At 40.0% G+C, this 19,615-nt stretch overlaps 2 protein-coding genes across 3 annotated transcripts in view; both read left to right on the forward strand.

The window, feature by feature from the left end:
* Positions 1–19,615, forward strand: part of LOC147016015 (protein unc-13 homolog B-like) — a 1,009,527-nt gene that overhangs the window by 602,661 nt on the left and 387,251 nt on the right. The gene's annotated exons all lie outside the window — the stretch shown is intronic.
* On the forward strand, positions 3,401–19,535 carry LOC147016016 (uncharacterized). Its single transcript, XM_085849194.1, has 4 exons — positions 3,401–3,589; positions 15,296–18,780; positions 19,207–19,310; positions 19,467–19,535. The coding sequence occupies exons 2-4, from the start codon at positions 15,387–15,389 to the stop codon at positions 19,533–19,535; spliced, it is 3,567 nt and encodes a 1,188-aa protein (XP_085705320.1). The 5' UTR covers positions 3,401–3,589; positions 15,296–15,386.

Here is a 19,615-nt window from a genome sequence, read left to right on the forward strand (position 1 = left end):
GGTCTGCGACGATACAGATGTCTTTGTCCTGTTGATTCATTTCTACCTCGAGGAAAAGATGACTGTGGATGTCAGCATGGAGAGTCCGTGTGCTGGGAGGGCGAACGTAGACATTCGCCAAACAGCACTGAAACACAAAAGCATCGCCAAATATCTGCCTGCTGTACATGCTCTGACAGGATGCGATACTGTGTCATATTTGCTTGGCATTGGAAAGGCCACAGCGCTGAAGGTACTAATTGGCGGACATCATCCCACCTTACTTGGTCAGCTGGAAGCAGACGAGAAAAAGATGATATTTGAGGCAACTACCTTCATTGCTGCCTGTTATGGTTCCAAAGTCGAAGGTGATATGTCCATCCACCGGTATCAGTTGTGGAAGTCTAAGATGGCCAACTCCAAGATTACCTCTGCTCTGAAATTGAAGTCGTTGCCCCCAACGCATGATGCCTTTGTTCAACATGTACATCGCGCTCATCATCAAGTCATTATATGGAAATCGGCCACTCAGTCAGACCCTCCGAACTTGGATCCCATCAAGTATGGATGGCAAGAGGGTGAGGAAGGTGCGACGTTGTGTCCAACCACACTTCCACCTGATGTGTCTGCTGCACCAGTCACCATTCTGCAGCTGATCAAGTGTGTGGATGCTCCACCAGCCGGCCATGTTCCACCGGGAGGTGTGGTTGTGTGGCAGCACAGATGTCATGTTCAATGTTTTGCAGTTGTCATGCTGGATTAGACTGTTGTAACGAACAGACAAGGGCAGTAGCTGCTAATCATGCCGATGACGAATATTGAACATAATGTAGAACATTGCATCCTTAACAAAGTTAATATTTGTTCGCCTAGAAATAAAAGGTAATTTCAAAATCATATACATGTACATACTTACTTTAAAACATAACCCAAAGTCATATTGAACTATCCACATGGATCTGGATATATTTGGGTAAAAATCGTATTCCAATGTAATCATCAATTCATTGATCATTGGAAGTAAGTTACTTCAGCCATCATTGACTATTATTGTACGTAGTATTAATATTTGACGGTTCATCAAATTCAATCTCTTACTCGAAGTGATCAGTGGAACTGCAAAAAAGCCATTTTTAATATTAAAATGATTGCCATCTTGAAAATATGAGACAGGTCTTATATATACACCTTCAATTTTATCATTATCTGATTCCTTGACCATGAAAACATAGCAGTTGACACCAAAATTGTGTGTGTAAGTGTAGTGGAAGTGAAGATATAGCCCAAAACAGAATTTATCGAAAGTCGGCGGCGGCCAGTTTGTTTTTCACCTCTAAAAAAAATTCCTCAAGGGTGTGAGTCTGGGGCACCCGGCTGATTCTGATTCAGGATAGCTCAGAGATGATGAATCAACCAAAAAAAACTTAATAACGACGCCGCAACATGATTTTTCACATTTCCGCTGGACTCGGACCCTTTCTTCTTGTTTCCACCTCTGATGCGTGCAATTCAAGGTGGATGGTTTAATGACAGCAACACGATAAGAACTTGGTTGTTTAAAAGTCAAGTTTTCATTTCGGGTTTTTTGTGAAATTCATGTTTTGCTGCCTTCGATCCAAGCAATTCTTTCACAACACAAAAGTGACACGATATTCATTCCTGTTATTGATTTTCTTGAAATCTGTCTGAGAAAATTTTCTTGCATATTGTGTCTTGTTTCTTCACAGCAGATCATAGCCGAAATCCATGTATTTTACTTTGGGAAAACATTAATGGCAATTCCTTCTCTTTCATCGGAGCACTGCTATTGCTTCGTCGCAGTGAGTGTACGTAATCGCAGGTGGATTACTGAATAGATAGCCTCTCCAAAATCTTGTGATGCTCTTGATTCACCTTTGTTTGTGTTCCTTTTCCTTGCACACCACTTTTTTTGTCTTTTTCTGGGATCATGTGTGCAGCGAGGACACAATAAGTACAAATGAGAATTGTCCTCTCAGATTGATTACAACCTTCTTTTGAGGGTCATATGTGAGGGTCAAAGGTCATGGCTGACTCTTGACTTTTGTGCATTTTAATTACTCATCGTTTCTGTGCATGTTTCATCTCGTATCGTGTTCTTTTTTTTTCGAAATGAAACTCGTTTTGTACATCTGATCTCATTTCTTCAAAAACTGCAATGCTGTTGACATGTACCGTTGTTTATTTATTTATTTATTTATTTATTTATTTATTTATTTATTTATTTATTTATTTTTATAGTCTGCCATTCACAGACCAAGAAAGTTAAAACATCGTTGCGCTTTAGGAAGGATGTATGGTCTGACACATTATTGCTTGATTTTTGGGCCCAACTTGTCTGCAGCCTGAGTTATTAATATGAAACGAAGTACAAAACCCACATAGAACAAAATGACTTTTTCTTTTTATAATTTCTTTCGAGGTTCCACATGCAATGACCATCAAAGGGACAATCAGCTGCACAGACTTTTCAGTTCGACAATGTGTCTCTCCTCAACATACCTCGTTATAAACATGGCAGTCTGTAGGGATCGGAAACGTATCGTGCCATCCCCCGAATACGCGGTGCTCACCATTACCCTGCACTGCCGTAATACTTCAGTAAACCTCTAGTTTCTCTTGATCTTGGCCTTGCAGGAATCTCATCCAGAAATGCACAGAGATTATTGTTTTATGAATCCCCTGGTGCTTTTCAAATTCATGGCTGGTTGTCCTTTTGCTTTATCCTTGACTAATTTATTTTTTGTGTGAAGTGCTAGCAATTCTCACATGAATTGCTTGGGGGTGGGAGAGTGGTGGGAGGAGGTGGGTGCTCATGCAGCCACCTTTTAAATATTTAGCGATGGAGTAAAAGTATGCACACTTTGTGAATGGAAATGAATGAGATGTGGATCAAACTCGGTATTTCCCATGTTTTTGTTTGTAAATCCTGTAACTTTTCCTTGGGGCAAATGAAGTTCTTATTCTTTAAAAAATATATTTTTTTCTTTTTATTTTTTATTAAACAGCCTAGAAACTGATCGTGTTTTCTGAGATATAAGACACAGTGGATAATTTTTATATGAAGTTTTGACATCTTTCATTTACAGATGGCTCATTTTCAATCAGACAAGAGTTATGGCAGGCCCAAGATTATCAATGTTTGGACATATGCTAAAGTCATTTATATTATGACTGTTCCATCCACAAATGGGTTTTAACACTCAAAATGACCTGCGAATGTTTACCAGGTGGGGCCAAGAATGCCACATGGATCGTCGTCATTTCTCACCAGCAGGTGGAGATATGGAGTGCCCACTACAGTACCCTGACAATCGTATTAGCATGCCAGGCAGCCTGTCCCGTCTCGCCAGAGCCCCTCCACAGATGGGGTGTGGGAACATTTTATTGCCTGTAACTTCGGCAGCTCTCACAGCTTTGCTTGATGCTGGGAAAGGCAGGAGGGAAACAAGTGCCGGTGGTAGACCTATCCTCTACTGGAGGTCAATTGTGAGAAAACGAGAGCCTGGTACCTGGGACTGGACATTGGCTACAGGACACCTGTCAGTTTCTTACTGCCTCCACGGATTGGGGATTGGATCTCTGAAAGAGGGTGCGTCCACTGTTCTGGGGGGAGTGGGTGGGCAAGCCGGAGTGCTCGATAGGCTAGCCCCATTAGCTGTATGTGCTGCAGGTAAGGCTGCAAGAGACCTGCACACGGAGCAGGATTCATTAAACGGTGCTCAAAGTGCCATTGCATGTCATTGCTTTTATATTTCCTCGAGTTTGCTGTACTTCTGTCCGTGCGTTTTATGTGCATGTTTGCAACATGTGTAATTATTTTAACGTTGTATTTCGATTCGTGGAGTGGAGTTGTAAATATGATTGCGGTGAATTTGTTTTGCTCGAGCTCATGATTAGGTTTTTTGATTCTTTGGCTCTGGCTTTTTTGAGATGGGTTCTGTCATTTCTTTATTTATTTGTTTTTATTTATTTATTTTAATGGTTTTGATTTTATGGTTGGACTTTTGTCGGGTTGTGATTACGGTTTTGTGAGTTGGAGTTTGAGGTTGATACTTAAGGTTTTGGTTGAAGCTTGAAATTTGAGGGTTGAGTTTTGGGGTCGATTATATGAGGTTCGGGTTTGGTGTTTATTTTGATTTTGGGTCAAGGATTTTACTTAATATTAAGGTGAGGGCTACAATTATGGTTGTGTTAACCAATGGAAAGTTATAGATCGTCTGCTTATTTATGAAGTATATCCGCTCCTTTCTTTAGAGGAGTTAGAAACAGCTTGGATTCTCTAAAGCAATACATAAAGGTTTAAAGGTGCATGTTGTTTGTTCTACAATGAGAGTGTAGGAGATCTTTCCTGGAATTGCAATGTTCTCTGCAAAAGAATGTAGTTTTACCCTCGCGAGAACGTTAATCTTGTTCTTTGATTCTCAGCCAGAAACCGTGAATGTAAATGGCGTTTTCAAGTGTGAAATTATTCCTGTTAGCAGTTGCAGGTCATTTGACCTCTTTTATCAAACAAGATGTTCGCTCTTGTTGATCATTAACATGTTCTACTATTTGTATCAATGACAGAAGAAAGGTGGACATTGTTTCAGCAGGAAACGTGTGTGTGTGTGTGTGTGTGTGTGTGTGTGTGTGTGTGTGTGTGTGTGTGTGTGTGTGTGTGTGTGTGTGTGTGTGTGTGTGTGTGTGTGTGTGTGTGTGTGTGTGTGTGTGTGTGTGTGTGTGTGTGTGTGTGTGTGTGTGTGTGTGTGTGTGTGTGTGTGTAATATGGTATTGAGGGACAGAGTAGAGGTCGTACAACAGACAACGGTAAAACTGTCACATTAGAATGTCGTGCCCAGGGATGCATTTCAAATGGCTTTGTGTGTCGAGTCCTAATGAGAAACTCGCCATCACTCACCAGTGCCAGCCACGTGGTCCAGTTGATGTTCATTAGAGCCCAAATAGGGTTTGTTATAATCTTACGTCTGGTTGAATAACCTGATTACATGTAGGATTCATGCTTCTTATGCATCTTGCAACAGAGTAAAGACATTTTCATTTACTTATTTGTTTTCCTTGACCCAACAAGTCTGGCCAAACACCATGTCATCAGAAAGCACTCAGGCTGTTAAACATATAGGTATGGCAGATCAGCCAAGTCTGAGAAAGTAACAGCTATCTCTTCCACAACAGAAGCCAGACCTTGCTGCAAGAGACATAGAGGCATTGGAGCTTGGCATCAAGTTAAACAACCTCACGATGTTTGTGTTTCCCCGGCATTCAATGTACTTGGAGTTCTGCTTCAGTTCTGCTTCACCGCACATTCCTTCTGAATCTGTGAACTGCCCTTCCGACTTGGCATCTAATGTTGCATTCTGGTTATTGATTGACATTTGACACTTCATTTGAATCAGAGCCAGTCTTTCTTTAGTCACTGTCAATAAACCATTTTCTTGATGTGCTCTTCCTGCTGCTTCCTAATCAGCCAACATTGAGTAAGGTGAGGAAATTATGGATAGGGCAAAATGACAATGCAGGCAGCTGCCCAGAGGATTTCATTTTTTTAATTTTGAAAATTCAGCGCAATTAGACGTTTTCATTTTTGCTCCAAAAAGCAGCGACACCAAGGCACGTGGTTGACAAATTATAAACCTCAGTGCTCAGAGATAGTGGGTGATGGTGAGAACCATTGATCACGACCGCAATCGCTTATTTTGGCAAGTTTTGTAAGCCGTAAATTTAATTTCCAATTTTAGCTATTTTCATGCACTCGGCCAATGTTGATTATGTCTCTCTCCAGATTTAGGGAATTTTTGTTCTCTTGATGTTGACTTTGTTGGTGGGCAGTCCATGATTCTAGGTTCAACATGAATCTAAAGGTGTTTACAATTTAGAAGCAATATGATTTCAAAAGTTGACACAACTTTTGTCTCGTTCCTTCGTCTCATTGTTCTGTTTTCTGGGGAGCTGACTCACTCTGGCTGTCCTTTTGTGCATTTATACTCCAGTCTGATGAAACTGATGCATACTGCTACTTTATGGTCCCTCCCAGCCCCACCCCAGCCAACACACTCACATTGGTCTAACTTTGGCAAAATTGGAACAGTCGATTGGAATGTTGGTCCAAGTCAATATGGTGTATGTTTGCTTGGGCAGAGGACTCTGAACTTTCTGCACTCACTTACGACCTACTCATTTTCCCTGCCTACCTCTTCACACGTGTGTACATGCCGCTGGTTGTTATCTCCATAATTTGGGTTTCAGAAGGTGGAACAGAGTCCTCCAAGGACTTGAAGTATCCACCTCCATTTCGTTGAAGGATTTGAATTCATGGGCTAAGTTGTGTTGTTCTCAGAGTTTTGTTCCACGGGCTCTTTTCAGGATCGTCAATGAGCCCCGGACAGCCTCCAACTGTAGTTTGTTTGTGGTAATGTTCCCAGGGATGGTTTGTAAGATATTTGTAAGGTTTGGTGTGTACGTGTGTGTGTGTGTTTTTGTAGTTTTGTTCACATATTCCTCTCGACACTTCAATCCTGTCTTCCCACCACCCTTTGTTACTTACCTACTCTCTGAACTTCTCGAGGAAAAAAAAAAATACCCAAAGGTCTGACAGCAATGGAGTCGTGCTTGATGGTTAAAATCACACATTTGTGCAGCAGATAGAATGAAGACATTCTTGATGAATGTGCACAGAGAAAGGTCAAGCAAGTTTATTACCAGATACTACCTCTTTGTTCAGCTTTTTCTGAAAACAAGAAACATGAGATTGGGTGACAATAGAGGGAATCTTGATATTGGCTCTCCACTCCCTCAAACTTATTTTTACTACTTCTATGAACTACCTCGAAATTTTAACAGCTGTAATTGGAGTGATTTGGACATCAGTGATTTGTTTTGAGTGTGAGTGAATGGTCACCCATATTATTTAATATAAACAAGGCTTGGATTGATTTATAGTTCGTGACAGCATAAGTTATGGACATTGATATCTCGTTATTTTTTTAGTAAAAGAGATCCTTCTGTAATGATCTTCTGGCATTGACGTCCTTTTGGAATTGCCCTTCTCTCAGATCACTATTTTCTGGGTGCTACTCGTCCTGTTTTTCTTCTCAACTTTGTCTGATTTTGTTTTATGGGCATTCTTTTGAATCTATTTATCTTCTCAATTGCTGAAGAATATTCCTTATCTGCAATAAGTAATGTAGCTTTAATCACATTGCAGTGACTATTTTTTGAAAATCTTGAGTTTTTAAATTATCTATTTAATATAGCACTTTCAAATTATAAAGGACATGAAATCGTTTCAAATCTCCTAAGTGATTTATTTAACCATTCCATCGAACAACACGAACAGAGTACCCACCCTACAGGTGATCTTGCTCCAAGCATGCAACACATTCTTCTGACAAATACATTTACATGGGTGGTGTATAGGCATCTGACAGCTGTGTATAGGCAAAAATAAGTAACCCAGGTTATGTACATGAAGCAAAAACATACCTACTGCTTACTATTCAAAACACCTCACTGTACTGGTTAACATGGGGACATGAATACTGCATTGTAAATGGTGGAGACTTGTAATACCCTCCCCCACCTGGAGGAGGCACCCCACCACGTGATACACATTTACCGAAAGAATTTGCATCCCCTCCTCCTACTCCGAAGACCACCGGCAAAGATAAAAACATCCCAATACACTAATTCATAGGATCAATACTGATCCTATGTAGCAAGTCTGGATGCAATCGGCCCACAGCTGGAGGAGTAGTGCTGCACCAAACAAACACACTAACACATGTCCATGAATTATAGTAAAGATGTAGACTGTGGGATGCCTTATCACGTGCATCCCACCCTGCTCACCGTTTCAATCAACTTTGAAGAGGTTGTGTAGATTTAATGTGCCAAAAGTATATAATTAAAAGATAGGGGTTCGTTAAAGGACCACTGTGCAATTTTTTTTCCATCTGCTATTTCCAAATGTGGTATCAACACTTTCTGGAGTTCCAATTTAGAGTTCTGAGAAATGATTAGATTTGTCAATATTAAATATGTTGATTTTTTTTTTGTTTTTTTTTTAACCTTGTACACAAATTTGGATTTAGCACTGGTTAACGATGCACTTTTAGTGTTATTGGGAAATTTTTATCTCTTATGACAAATTTTTATGTGTCAGGTTTGATTCGTCATTATTTTCTAAGAAAAATAATATGTGCTTTAATTGTTTTGACCAACAAAAATTTAAAGATGTTGTTAATTGTATTTTGTTTTACACTTTTGTATCTTTTGGTGGGAAAATATTTCAACAAATAAAAGGCATTCCAATGGGAGGGAACTGTAGCCCCCTATTAGCGGACATTTTCCTTGTTTATTGGGAGTTTTCATTTGTGCAGAAGTTAATGAAAGAGAAGAAGTTAGGCCGAGCGAAAATGTTATCTTCAACATGTTGTTATATTGATGATATTTGTATAATTAATTCTAAGTTTTTTTTTTTGAGAGACTGATTCATGGGATTTATCCAGAAAGCCTAATAGCAGACAAGAGTCGTCGTGATGATAAAGCCTGGTGTTGGCTTAGTGGTTAGGGTGGTGGCTTGGGATCCCAGGGTCCTGAGTTCAAGCCCCGTTGGCTGCTGAATTAACACCAGGGGGTTGACTCAGCCTGTCATCCTTCTGAGGTCGTCGAAATGAGTACCAGTGTACTGGTCCCAGTGAATGCCCCGGTTAGAATAGGTGTACCATATCCCTGTGTGTCGTAAGAGGCGACAAGGGTTGGCGTCAGGAAGGGCATCCGGCCATAAAACATTGCCTCAAGAAAAAAAGCCCAACCCCTGCACAGCAGGGAAAAATGGCTGTAAAAACGGTCATTATTTATATTATAGTCGTCATGATGATAATGTAGTTGCATATATGGACGTGTTAATTAGAGTTGGAAATAATTGTTTGAGTACAAACGTGTTTCAGGAAGTTGACTATTTTAGTTTTCCTGTTGTCTTGTATACTTTTCCATATAATAATGTACCAGTTAAGATCAGCGACAATGTTTTCATCTCAGCCGATTCGATTTGCTAAAAATTGCTCTGCAAAGTATGATTTTGTGATTTGTGCTAAGAATGTGTATTCCATCATGTTAGAGAGGGGTTATTGTGCTAAGAGTTTAATTTGGTCATGTGAGAAGGTTCTTAGATGTTGTAATCTCGTGTGTGTGTGTGTGTGTGTGTGTGTGTGTGTGTGTGTGTGTGTGTGTGTGTGTGTGTGTGTGTGGGTGTGTGTGTGTGTGTGTGTGTGTGTGTAAACAGGTTCCTGTAGCATTGGAAGTTGTGTGAAATAATAATAAGAAATAATGGGTCAAATGTTTTTTTTAAAAAATTGATGAACTAAACCAGAAGTGTGTTATTCGTATTTACCGGAAATAGATCTTAATTATTCTATAGAGGACCTGTGTACTGATTTGTGTGCTGGTGGATTCCTGTGTACATTCTGTGGTGGTAAGGTACTTCTGGTGTGAGTAGGGAGTGTGTGCTCTTTGTTGGTATGTAGCGTGGGTGTTTTGTGTTGTGTGTGAGTGTGTGCATTTCTTCTGCCCTCCATCTCTCTTTCTTTCTTTCTATTTGTCTATGGAGAGGTGAATATTGCAAATAGTTTTTGTGGGGTTCACTTGGCTGCGCCTGAATGGGTTTGAGGGAAGAGGAAAAGCAGCTGAAACCCGAATCCTATCCAGGATCCTGCTGATGACTCCATCTTTGTCAGTTTGGGTTTCTCCTCATACTCCAATGCTGTATTTGGTCAGTTATTTCAATCTCTCATGTACATTAGATCTCTGATGAAAGTATTTTATGAGTAACAACATGTCATTTTGTGGCTTTATATAAAATGTCAACAACAGTGTCAGAAGCTGTGATTATATATTCAGAGTTATTGGTCAGAGTTGCCATCATGGGTGAGGAACATGATTTGAATTGATTTATAGAACTTAAAAAGAACAGTTTTTCAACAAATATATTTTCTGAACTTTACAAAATACAACATTGACAATGATTTTATACATCCAGCTCAATAATCAACCTTATAATTCAACTTATTAATGCGATAATCAACATTATTATTCAACTTATTAATGCGATAATTAACCTTGTTATTCAACTTATTAATCAGATAATCAACCTTATTATTCAACTTATTAATCAGACAATCAACCTTATTATTCAACTTATGAATGCGATAATCAACCTTATTATTCAACTTATTAATGCGATAATCAACCTTGTTATTCAACTTATTAATCAGATAATCAACCTTATTATTCAACTTATTAATCAGATAATCAACCTTATAATTCAACTTATTAATCACATAATCAACCTTATTATTATACTTATTAATTCAATATTCAACCTTATAATTCAACTTATTAATCAGATAATCAATCTTATTATTCAACTTATTAATCAGATAATCAAACTTATTTTAAGTTTGATATTTGAGAGTGGGATGAATAGTTGACTTTCTAAATTTACAGATGACACAAAGCTTGGAGGAAGGTAGAGAGCAGAGAGGGGGGTGATCAGATTCAGGAAAGTCTAGATACCATAGGTTGGGCAAAAGATCGGCAGATGCATTTTAACATAAAGAAATGTAAGGTGTAGGGGATGGATAAGAATAATAATAATCGGGATGCTTGATGCAAGGAGGAGACTTGGAGCATGTCACACAGGATAAAGATCTGAGGGTGGTAATAGATGCAGGGGGTAAGCAGACATAGTGGCACTGGGCATCGTGGCATACACCTGTAATGCGACTACTCAGAGGGTGGAGTTTGGAGATCACTTGAGAATGGGATCCCTGCATTGTGCCATGCTAATAGATGATACAAAGCAGCCTGGTCAATACAGAGGCATCCAACCCTGATAGTCAGTTCAGGCCAGACCATATCTGTGACTTGCTGCAGGTATCATGTACTAACCTGTTCAGGGTAGAGTGTCGGCGACTAAACCGTCTTCCCCCACCATGTTTCCTGGTGTGGAGGTTGTATGGCCATGGACCCCCAGCATGATTAAATACAAAACCTGCCAAAGAATGGAAGAGCTCCATGTGAGCCAACAGCTATCCATATCTGGTGCCAACTGCATCTACGGACGTCATCCTGCAGTTGGTTACCTTTCCTAAGATGTTGGTTGCAGGATTTGCACTCTGGCCACCACAAAACACTTCACTCTGCAAAAAACATGCTATAATGTGTAAATTGGGGTGGTGCTGAGGTGTGGTCCACCATATGGCGGTCTCCTTGAGTTAACCCGAGGCGGTCCCTTCGGGTGGGTGCCTGGAATGTCCTATCCCTTAGATATAGGGATGGGCCAGGCATCTGCCTGGGGTGTGGCCAAACATAGTCCCCTGGTGTACCAGCAGAAATTGGACGCAGCGACGCGCCGTGGCACAATGCTGCCATTGTATGTATGCATGTATGCAGACAGCACAATGCCAGATAGCTATAGGTAAAACAAACATGGTTTTAGGTTGTTTTTACAGTGGAATGAATTCTAAATCAAAAGAAGTCGTGTTTACACTGTTTTGGGATTTAGTGAGGCCCCATATAGAATATTGTTTGCAGTTTCGGTCACCACAGCTCAGGAAGGACATAGCTCCCATCGAGAGAGTTCAGTGCAGGGTTACTAGATTGATTCCAGGCCTAGCTAGTCTCAGCTATGAGGAGTGGCTGAAGAAGACAGGACTTTGTACATTAAATGAGAGGTGATTACAAGGGGATATAATAGAGATGTCCAATATAATGAAGGGAGTGGACAAGATAGGTAAAGTGGAGTTTTTTTTTAAGCAGAATCGACAGTGTTATGACCAGGGTCAATAGCCTGAGGGAAACGAAGATGAGAGTTAGGGCAGTATTAAGGCAGGGGTCTTTCAGTCAAAGAGTATAGTTAATGTATGGAATGTCTACTTGGAAAGGCAGTGGCAGTAGAAGGAGGATAACAAGTAATAACCAGGAGGGCCCTCGGTAGAGCGCATACCTCCGCCATGCATTGCCTGAACCACAAGAACATATCAGGCCCATTACATTTTTGAACTAGAGGGGGAGCACTCGGTAGAGTGCAAAACCTCCGCCGCCAATACTGCTGGGTCACTTAAGTGAACCTGATATCCTATTCATTGTAGGTCAAATTGGATCAGACTCTTAATTATTGTAACTGAACCACGATTGAATAAACTAAACAAGATTGATGCGCATGTAGAAATGCCAAAAAAAAAAATCGAAATATTTTTGAAAAAAAAGGTGCAAAATTTTTTTTTTTTTTTTTCTCTAACAAATTTTTTTTGGGGGTTGGAAATCACTTAAAACATGTATAAATGCAAAAACAAAAATTCAAATATTTTTTCAAAATAGCCTCCATAGCGGCCATATTGGACTTTGGACCGAGTCCAAAATCTAATGGCATGATCCTTGGACCATACCTAATCCCCCCACCATGTTTCGTCAAAATCCGTCCAGGAGTTTTTCCGTAATACTGTTCACAAACAAACAGACAGGGGTGAAAACAGTAACCTCCGTCCATCTTCGATGGCGGAGGTTAAATATCTTGCTGTACAGTACTATATCGTGTTTGGCCTGAATCTCTCAATGGTGAAGAATCACTTTAAAAATTAAATAATTCTCTAATCCAGATCTGGATTCGGATCTTCACCAAAATCGAATCGATTTGTCCTTCCTACACATCCAACCTATCCACGAAGTTTCATCCGACTCCGTCTACAATTCATTAAGATATTGTGCTATTTATTCGTTTAGCCTGATCTCTCAATGGTGAAGAAATATTTCAAAAATAATCAGATCCGGATCTGGATTTGGATCTTCACCAAAATTGAATCACTTCTTCCTTGTCACACACCCAACATGTCCACCAAGTTTCGTCTAAATCCGTGCACAACTTTTTGAGATATCCTGCACACAATCAGACAAACAAACAGACAAACAAACAGACAAACAAGCTGGTAGGTGACATGGCTGCTCACTCTAGATGGAAAGCTGGCCGACGCGACTAGCCGATATTCATGTACATACTATCAATCAATTTAGCACAATAATTATGATTATCAGAACCCTCTTAGTTTGCGCCCAGAAACCCGCCTTGTGAAATTTCAGGCATGTTTCCAAAGAGACTCTAACAAATGGCAGCCCTGGTAATTCCATTTATCTATTCGCTCAAGATTTAATTTTTTTTATACGATACTGTAAGACATTCTCCTTGGGCACAAAAAAACAGGTCCCTCGAAGGTCCAGTTTCGGAGGTAGTGATTTTTTTGTACAGTCCACAATAAGTGCATGATGTACGATAAAGTATTTTAGCTGTTGCTAAGCAACGGAGGTGTGCATAGCAACCATTCATTTTTGTGTACATGCCGAGCCACATTGTACACATTTCACCCAAGTTTCATCAAAATCAGACTCTTTCTCTTAGAGATATTCGCAATTAACCGTTTCTGAAATGTTCGACATGTACTCGCCCAAAACCTATCTCCTCCTACAAATATTTTTTGTTAGGGCTGCAAATTGGCATGAAGGGAGCAAGATCGATTGCGCACAGAACACTTAGCTTCGATTTTTCGATTTATTTATTTTTCATTTTTTTTCGATTTTTCGACCACTTTAAAGGGCCGTTGCCATGCCGTTGGTAGGGTCCGGGGTCCCATATTTGAAAGCACACGATTCCCAGAAATATTGGTCCTACCTACCAAATTTCATTGGAATCTGTTGAGTGGTTTAGCCCCGAGGCTTGACCAAAGTTTCGCGGACAGGCAGACAGATGGAAATGTCCAGAATAAGGGTGCGCTAAGAGAAGCCAACTCTAAGAGCAGCCAAAAACATAACCTCCTTCACCTTCTGTGGTGGAGGTAACAAGGAAACTAGATCCTGGAGGCCATTTGGCCCATCCTGCCTGTGCCACACTAATACCCAGACCAAATATATCTATCATAATGATATAATTTCATTGGTGGTATAAGGGGAGGAGTGAAGATGAGAACAATGTCTCAAACTCATGGATGTCCCAAGGGCATTAAAATAAAAAATGGGGAAATATATTTAATTTAATCATAAATTGTAGATAGATTTAAATTGGAACTAAATTGGTACTTGGAAGCATTGGAAATAGAGGGGTATGGGGATATTGGCAAGACTTGGAGTTAGCTTGTGTGTGTATTTTGTGACGGTTTCTAGGGTTAGTGCAGCGTAAACATGATGGGCCACGACTGCCACGTCTTTGGAATAGTATTGATGGAGCAATAAAGGCACAGTCGTCTGTGGGTCTGTTGAAGTCTTCTAATAAACGAAATTGGATCTATTGTTTAAAAAAAGTTTCCTTTCTTACATATTGATTTGTTATTCACTTTTGCAACTCCTCACCTTATTGTTATTTCACTCTTTTTTTTTTAAACATGTAATTCTTGTTATTCACAGTGTTGTTCACCATTTTTCCTTAATTATTTGTCATTCCTTTGTTTTAATTGAATTTATCGTTTGTCATTTATATTGTTCATCCATAGGTATGTCAATCAATACAAGCCTCGGCTTCTGGATGTGCCTCCATATTTGCCTCTGTATGTGTTATTTTGATTGAATCCCTCAGAGTTCACCAAGTTTCAGAAATATTACTTTCATATATTTTTCTTTTACTTTACTTATATTGGCAACAATGGAAATAAATGTTTTTTGAAATTGAAATAGAAAAAAATGGCCTCCTCCTGCACCAAAGGTGTGTGTGCTTGCGTGCGTGCGTGCGTGAGATTGGACATTAACATCGAGTTCCTTTGCTAAAATTTAAAAGTTCCTTTGCTAAAGTTAAGTGGACTCTCCTCCAGGAGAAATGGATTTAATTCAAATATAAATAATTAATCAAGAATGCAGCACTCCACTTCAAAAGATACTGTATTTCTTTTGCACTTGGAGGACCTCAAACATATATCATATTCTGGACCAAGATATGAGGAGACATAATTGTCCTTTAACTTAATTACAAGGCCATCAGTGGACAATTGACAAACATAGGGTATATGGGATTTGAACTCAGGTTACCTGCATCACAAGTCAGAGATTCAGATGGGAACACTTTCAGACCAATCGCCTAATGTAATTTCCTGTCTAAATGTAATTTTTCATCTCTATTGATAATATGTGTACATAATACCTGGCGTTTTGTAATCACTCCATTGCACTAACCATATTCTTCGTTATTCATTTACTGTATTGATGATGTACTGATCAGTTTTTTTTTGGTTTAACATGATAACAAAATTTCACCTATTTGCAGGTTACAAGGGCGAGAGATGCGAGGCCAAAGAGGAAGAAACTACACAATCTATGACTAATGTCTACTCACTCAGTCAGCAAGCTTTGCACTCATGATCTTTCAGATCACCAAAGTTAGCCTTCAAACATTTATCCTCACACCAAAACCTAGCATGTTTTCTGGAAAACAGAAGCAAGAACTGAACAAAGGTTCAGGTACTGATAATCAGTTTGGAGATTACCTTCCATCCACTAGCAAACAGTCCAAATTTTCATCCCGTTTAAAAAGCACCGTGCGAAAGTTGACCAAAGGCCGCCCCACCAACCATGACTTTGTAAGGAGCAAATCAAGTTCGTACGGTATGCCACACAGGACTTTTACGAGCATTAGGCCTGAAACTGTACCATCAACAAATCGTATATCACTAGCGATAGAATCAAATATCAGTGATCCAGATGATATTGTAGATCTCTTCCAAAGACGGGAGGTCACAAGCGTAGCCCATACTCTTCACAAACCTGAGTATTCAGACAGTAATGAGGATGCATTACCAAGGATTTCAGCAAACTTCCAAGTCCAAGTGACCGCAGCACATCCAATGGTTGAAGATAAACAATCTTCTTTGTCTGAGACTGGAAAAGCTCTACAAAAGTTAAGGAACTGGAAAAAGATTAGCCAGGATGATGTTCTTTGTGAGGTTGTTGCATCAGAAGGCTGTCAAAGTTATCTACCCAAGCATCTGCAAGACCAGCAGAGACGTTCATGCGCACATACAGAGTTGGTGGAGACTTCATTTGAAACCAGCCACGTGATGGAAAAAATATTTAAAGAATTGCAAGGGATCAGTCGCATTGAGCTAGAAATCGTGGAGCTACGTGACCAGGTGCAAGCATTGAAGCGTTCTGTGCGTGAGATCTCGCAGAATGTTGAGGTAGTGCAGAGTGAGATTGAGCACCTACGCAATGGATTTTCTCAAGTTACGACTGAAAGTGACTTACAAAAATTTTGTGAAGGTCAGGAAGAGCTTCAGCAGTCATGTGTCCGCCTGTTCAATGTCCCAGAGCAGCATCCAGAAAACATAATGAACACCATTTGCAACATTTTGTCTGAAAATATTGGACTCAATGACATTATAGTAGAGCGTGCAGTCCGCTTGGGTGACTCAAAGGCACCTGAACATTCCAGGCCTCGACCAATTTTGGTACGGTTTGCTCTTAGATCTGACAAAGTCACAGTAATGAGTAAGCAACACGAACTGAAGAAAATTGGAATTGAGATAGATGGAGACAGCTTGTGGCATCTCAAGGCAGTTCTTCCAAAAATATTCCCTTCTCCAAAAGCAGGACATTTTTCCAAATTATACAAGACACCCTCTTTTGCTTCCAGTGGAGATGAAGGTGCTTGTGCTGCTGGGACAGAGCAAAGTCCTTCTCATTATGATGCCACCTGCCAAGCATCTCTTTTTGCTCTACCCTCAAATTTGAACTACACCTTTGAGTCCGCAAAAACAGCGATCATTGATTGTCAGCCGAATCTTAATCATTCTTGCAGATCGTATTCGGAACAATATACATTTGACCAATCACCAACATACGAAGAGGTAGTAAATTCCATCCTGAGATTGTCCCACAAGGAAACTTCCAAATTAAAATTGTCTTCAGACAGTGGAACATCCATTGATGAAAATGAATTTTGGCCTCGGAGTCGTGCAATTTCTGCAGAACTCAAACAAGATGGAGATTCATCCATAACTGGAGAAGAATTTGGTCCGTGTGAAAATGAGGCTGCCTCTGTTTCCTCAGAAACATCGATGTTGTTCCAAGGAGATGATGACTGTGAAGTTTACGCGTGCATGCGGAGCTTGGTTCCTACCTTGCAAAACAACCATGAAAAAGAAAACGTAGTGAATGCTGCAGCACAATTATTCCATTCCGTTTGTAAGGACAATGATGTGACAAAGGTAAATAACCAGGAGCATACTTGGAATAAGAAACAGCAACGATTGTCCAGCTTGAATGTTGATATTGGTGCCAAAGAGAATAAACTTAGTTCAAAGTCATCTTTATGGCAAGAATTGTCCAATGATAGAGTCGTTTCCTGTGAAGATATAACAAATGAAACAGATGGTTTGAAAGTCAGAAGTTGTACAGAAGCTATGCAACGGTCTCCAGAAGATCCCTTGATTTCATCGAGTGACCAAAATGCAGCACCACTTTCCTGGCATTCAGAAAGCCAAGGCAAGGAGGAAGAAACATATTCTCAAGTTACTGAGGCAGACCAGGATGCTGATGGTAGATTTGTATCAAGCTGGCAGTCACTGCCTGGCTTCTCGGCTTTCTCAGAAGCTGAAGGAGACATGGAGAATAGTTCTCATTATCAAAACTGGAAGCAGATAGAAGATTACCAAACAGCCACTTGGCCACTTACAAAGCAAAGCAGTGATTCAGGTGTAGAGACTCAACAGATGGACACATGCCAAGACAAACAACTCGGTAAATCTGCAATGTACTACACGACAACAAACAAAGTAGTTGGGCACAAATTGATGTGGAGCACACAAACAACTGACAGCCAGGGGAGTTGCTCTCAAACTAGCCCAATACCCAAAGAGGATCCATCACTAGTAAGCTCATGGAAGCGAGGCCTACACTTTCTTGGCAGCCGTTTTTCACTCCAGGAGAACCCCTCACACACCGAAACTAATGAAAACCATCCAGCATATCACAGCCAAAGTGAGCTTGTTGGTAAGTGTAATGAAAGCAGATCAGGTTGGCATGATGAGCCAGAAAAGGAGAGCCAGAGCTTCAGTCTACGTTGTTTCAGCAGCAGCACACTGCAGCAGGCATGCTCTGCCCTGGGTCATGTTTTCAACCGACTCGATAGCTCTCGTGCTCGATCACAGTCAGTCGCACAACATGTTGATGAAGGTATATTTCCATTGGAGAGGAGGCCGGGTAGTAGCGAGAAATGTTCTCAAAGCCAAACGTTTATTAGCCCTGAAGAAGCTGGAAATTATATTGAAGTAATGGAAGAGGTTCTTTCAAAGTTGGAGAGGCAAGGTGCAATTCAGGAATCGGTATTTTCTCCACCTGATAGTTGCACAGCCTCGGAGGACATTGATATCCGTGAACAGCACGGATCGCAAGAAAATAGTTTAAAGGCGGCGAAGGAGGAACACATAACCGAATATAATGCAAATGATGCTGGTGATGTTTTTGAAGATGTGCAGAGCACACCAGGCAATGGGGAAAATGTGCTTACAATGGACGGTCAAGAGGAGACCGGGTCATCGCTTAGGCCTTTGGAAGTGAATTGTAATACACCATCCAAGGAAAAGCCACAAGATTCACCGACGGACAAGGGCAGTGGTGAATTTTCAAGCCGGTTCCTAAACAACTTCAAGAAGGCTTTGGAAGAGAAGAATAAAACTAAGCCCACTTTCAAAGCTGCAGTGCTGAAAACTCAAAAAACACTGTTGGCACAGAAGGAAAGACAACTTGATCCAGGTATGATCTATATTTTGATTTTTTTTTTTTTTTAGTTCACATCACCATGCTAATGAGTGCATTATTCAAAACGAAGGTGATTTGTTCTTGTAAGTTTGGCACTTGTAGTTTCCTGAGAGTTTAAAGAAATTCACCTCGATTCATCAAGTCATTGAATAAATTGATGATATGAATATATTGAAATAAACTCAGCCCGATGAAAAAAAGAAAAAAAAAATCCAAGCTGTGCACTGTCTCGTTGGTGGTGGTCGTATTGGTTGTAAATCACCACTGTGCAAAACTCTGCAATGTTGAAAATGTTGATTCTTCATTATTTAATTTGTCCTTCCTTCCTTCCTTCCTTCCTTCCTTTGCCTCCACCCGTTTCCCTTTACACCTCTCCCCACTGCCTTTTCATTGGTATTTCCTCCTTTCTCTGTTCCTCAGAGGTCAGAAAGCAGGATACGACGACACACATCTTCAAGAAAAAGTCTTTTTTTCATATCTTTTATCGTCTTTGCAATTACAATGGTTCAGACCCATACATGCATGTGTGTGTGTATATATATATATATATATATATATATATATATATATATATATATATATATATATATATATATATATATATATATATATATATATATATATATATATACACACACACACAAACTCACACATTTGTTGAAGTTCATGCCTTGTGTGAGCTCTACATGTTGTGTGACATCGATAAGTTCTGTATTTGCTGCTTATCATTTGGAAAACAAGAGCTTTAATGATAAAATAAGCTTTTCAAATGATTTGGCTTTCATGCATTGCTCCGACCACACAAATGAGAGAGAATGCACAATTATGA

The sequence above is a fragment of the Eptatretus burgeri genome, chromosome 12 (assembly GCF_056783735.1).
Source record: "Eptatretus burgeri isolate ZD-2024b chromosome 12, Ebu_testis_v1, whole genome shotgun sequence".
NCBI classification, from domain to species: domain Eukaryota; kingdom Metazoa; phylum Chordata; class Myxini; order Myxiniformes; family Myxinidae; genus Eptatretus; species Eptatretus burgeri.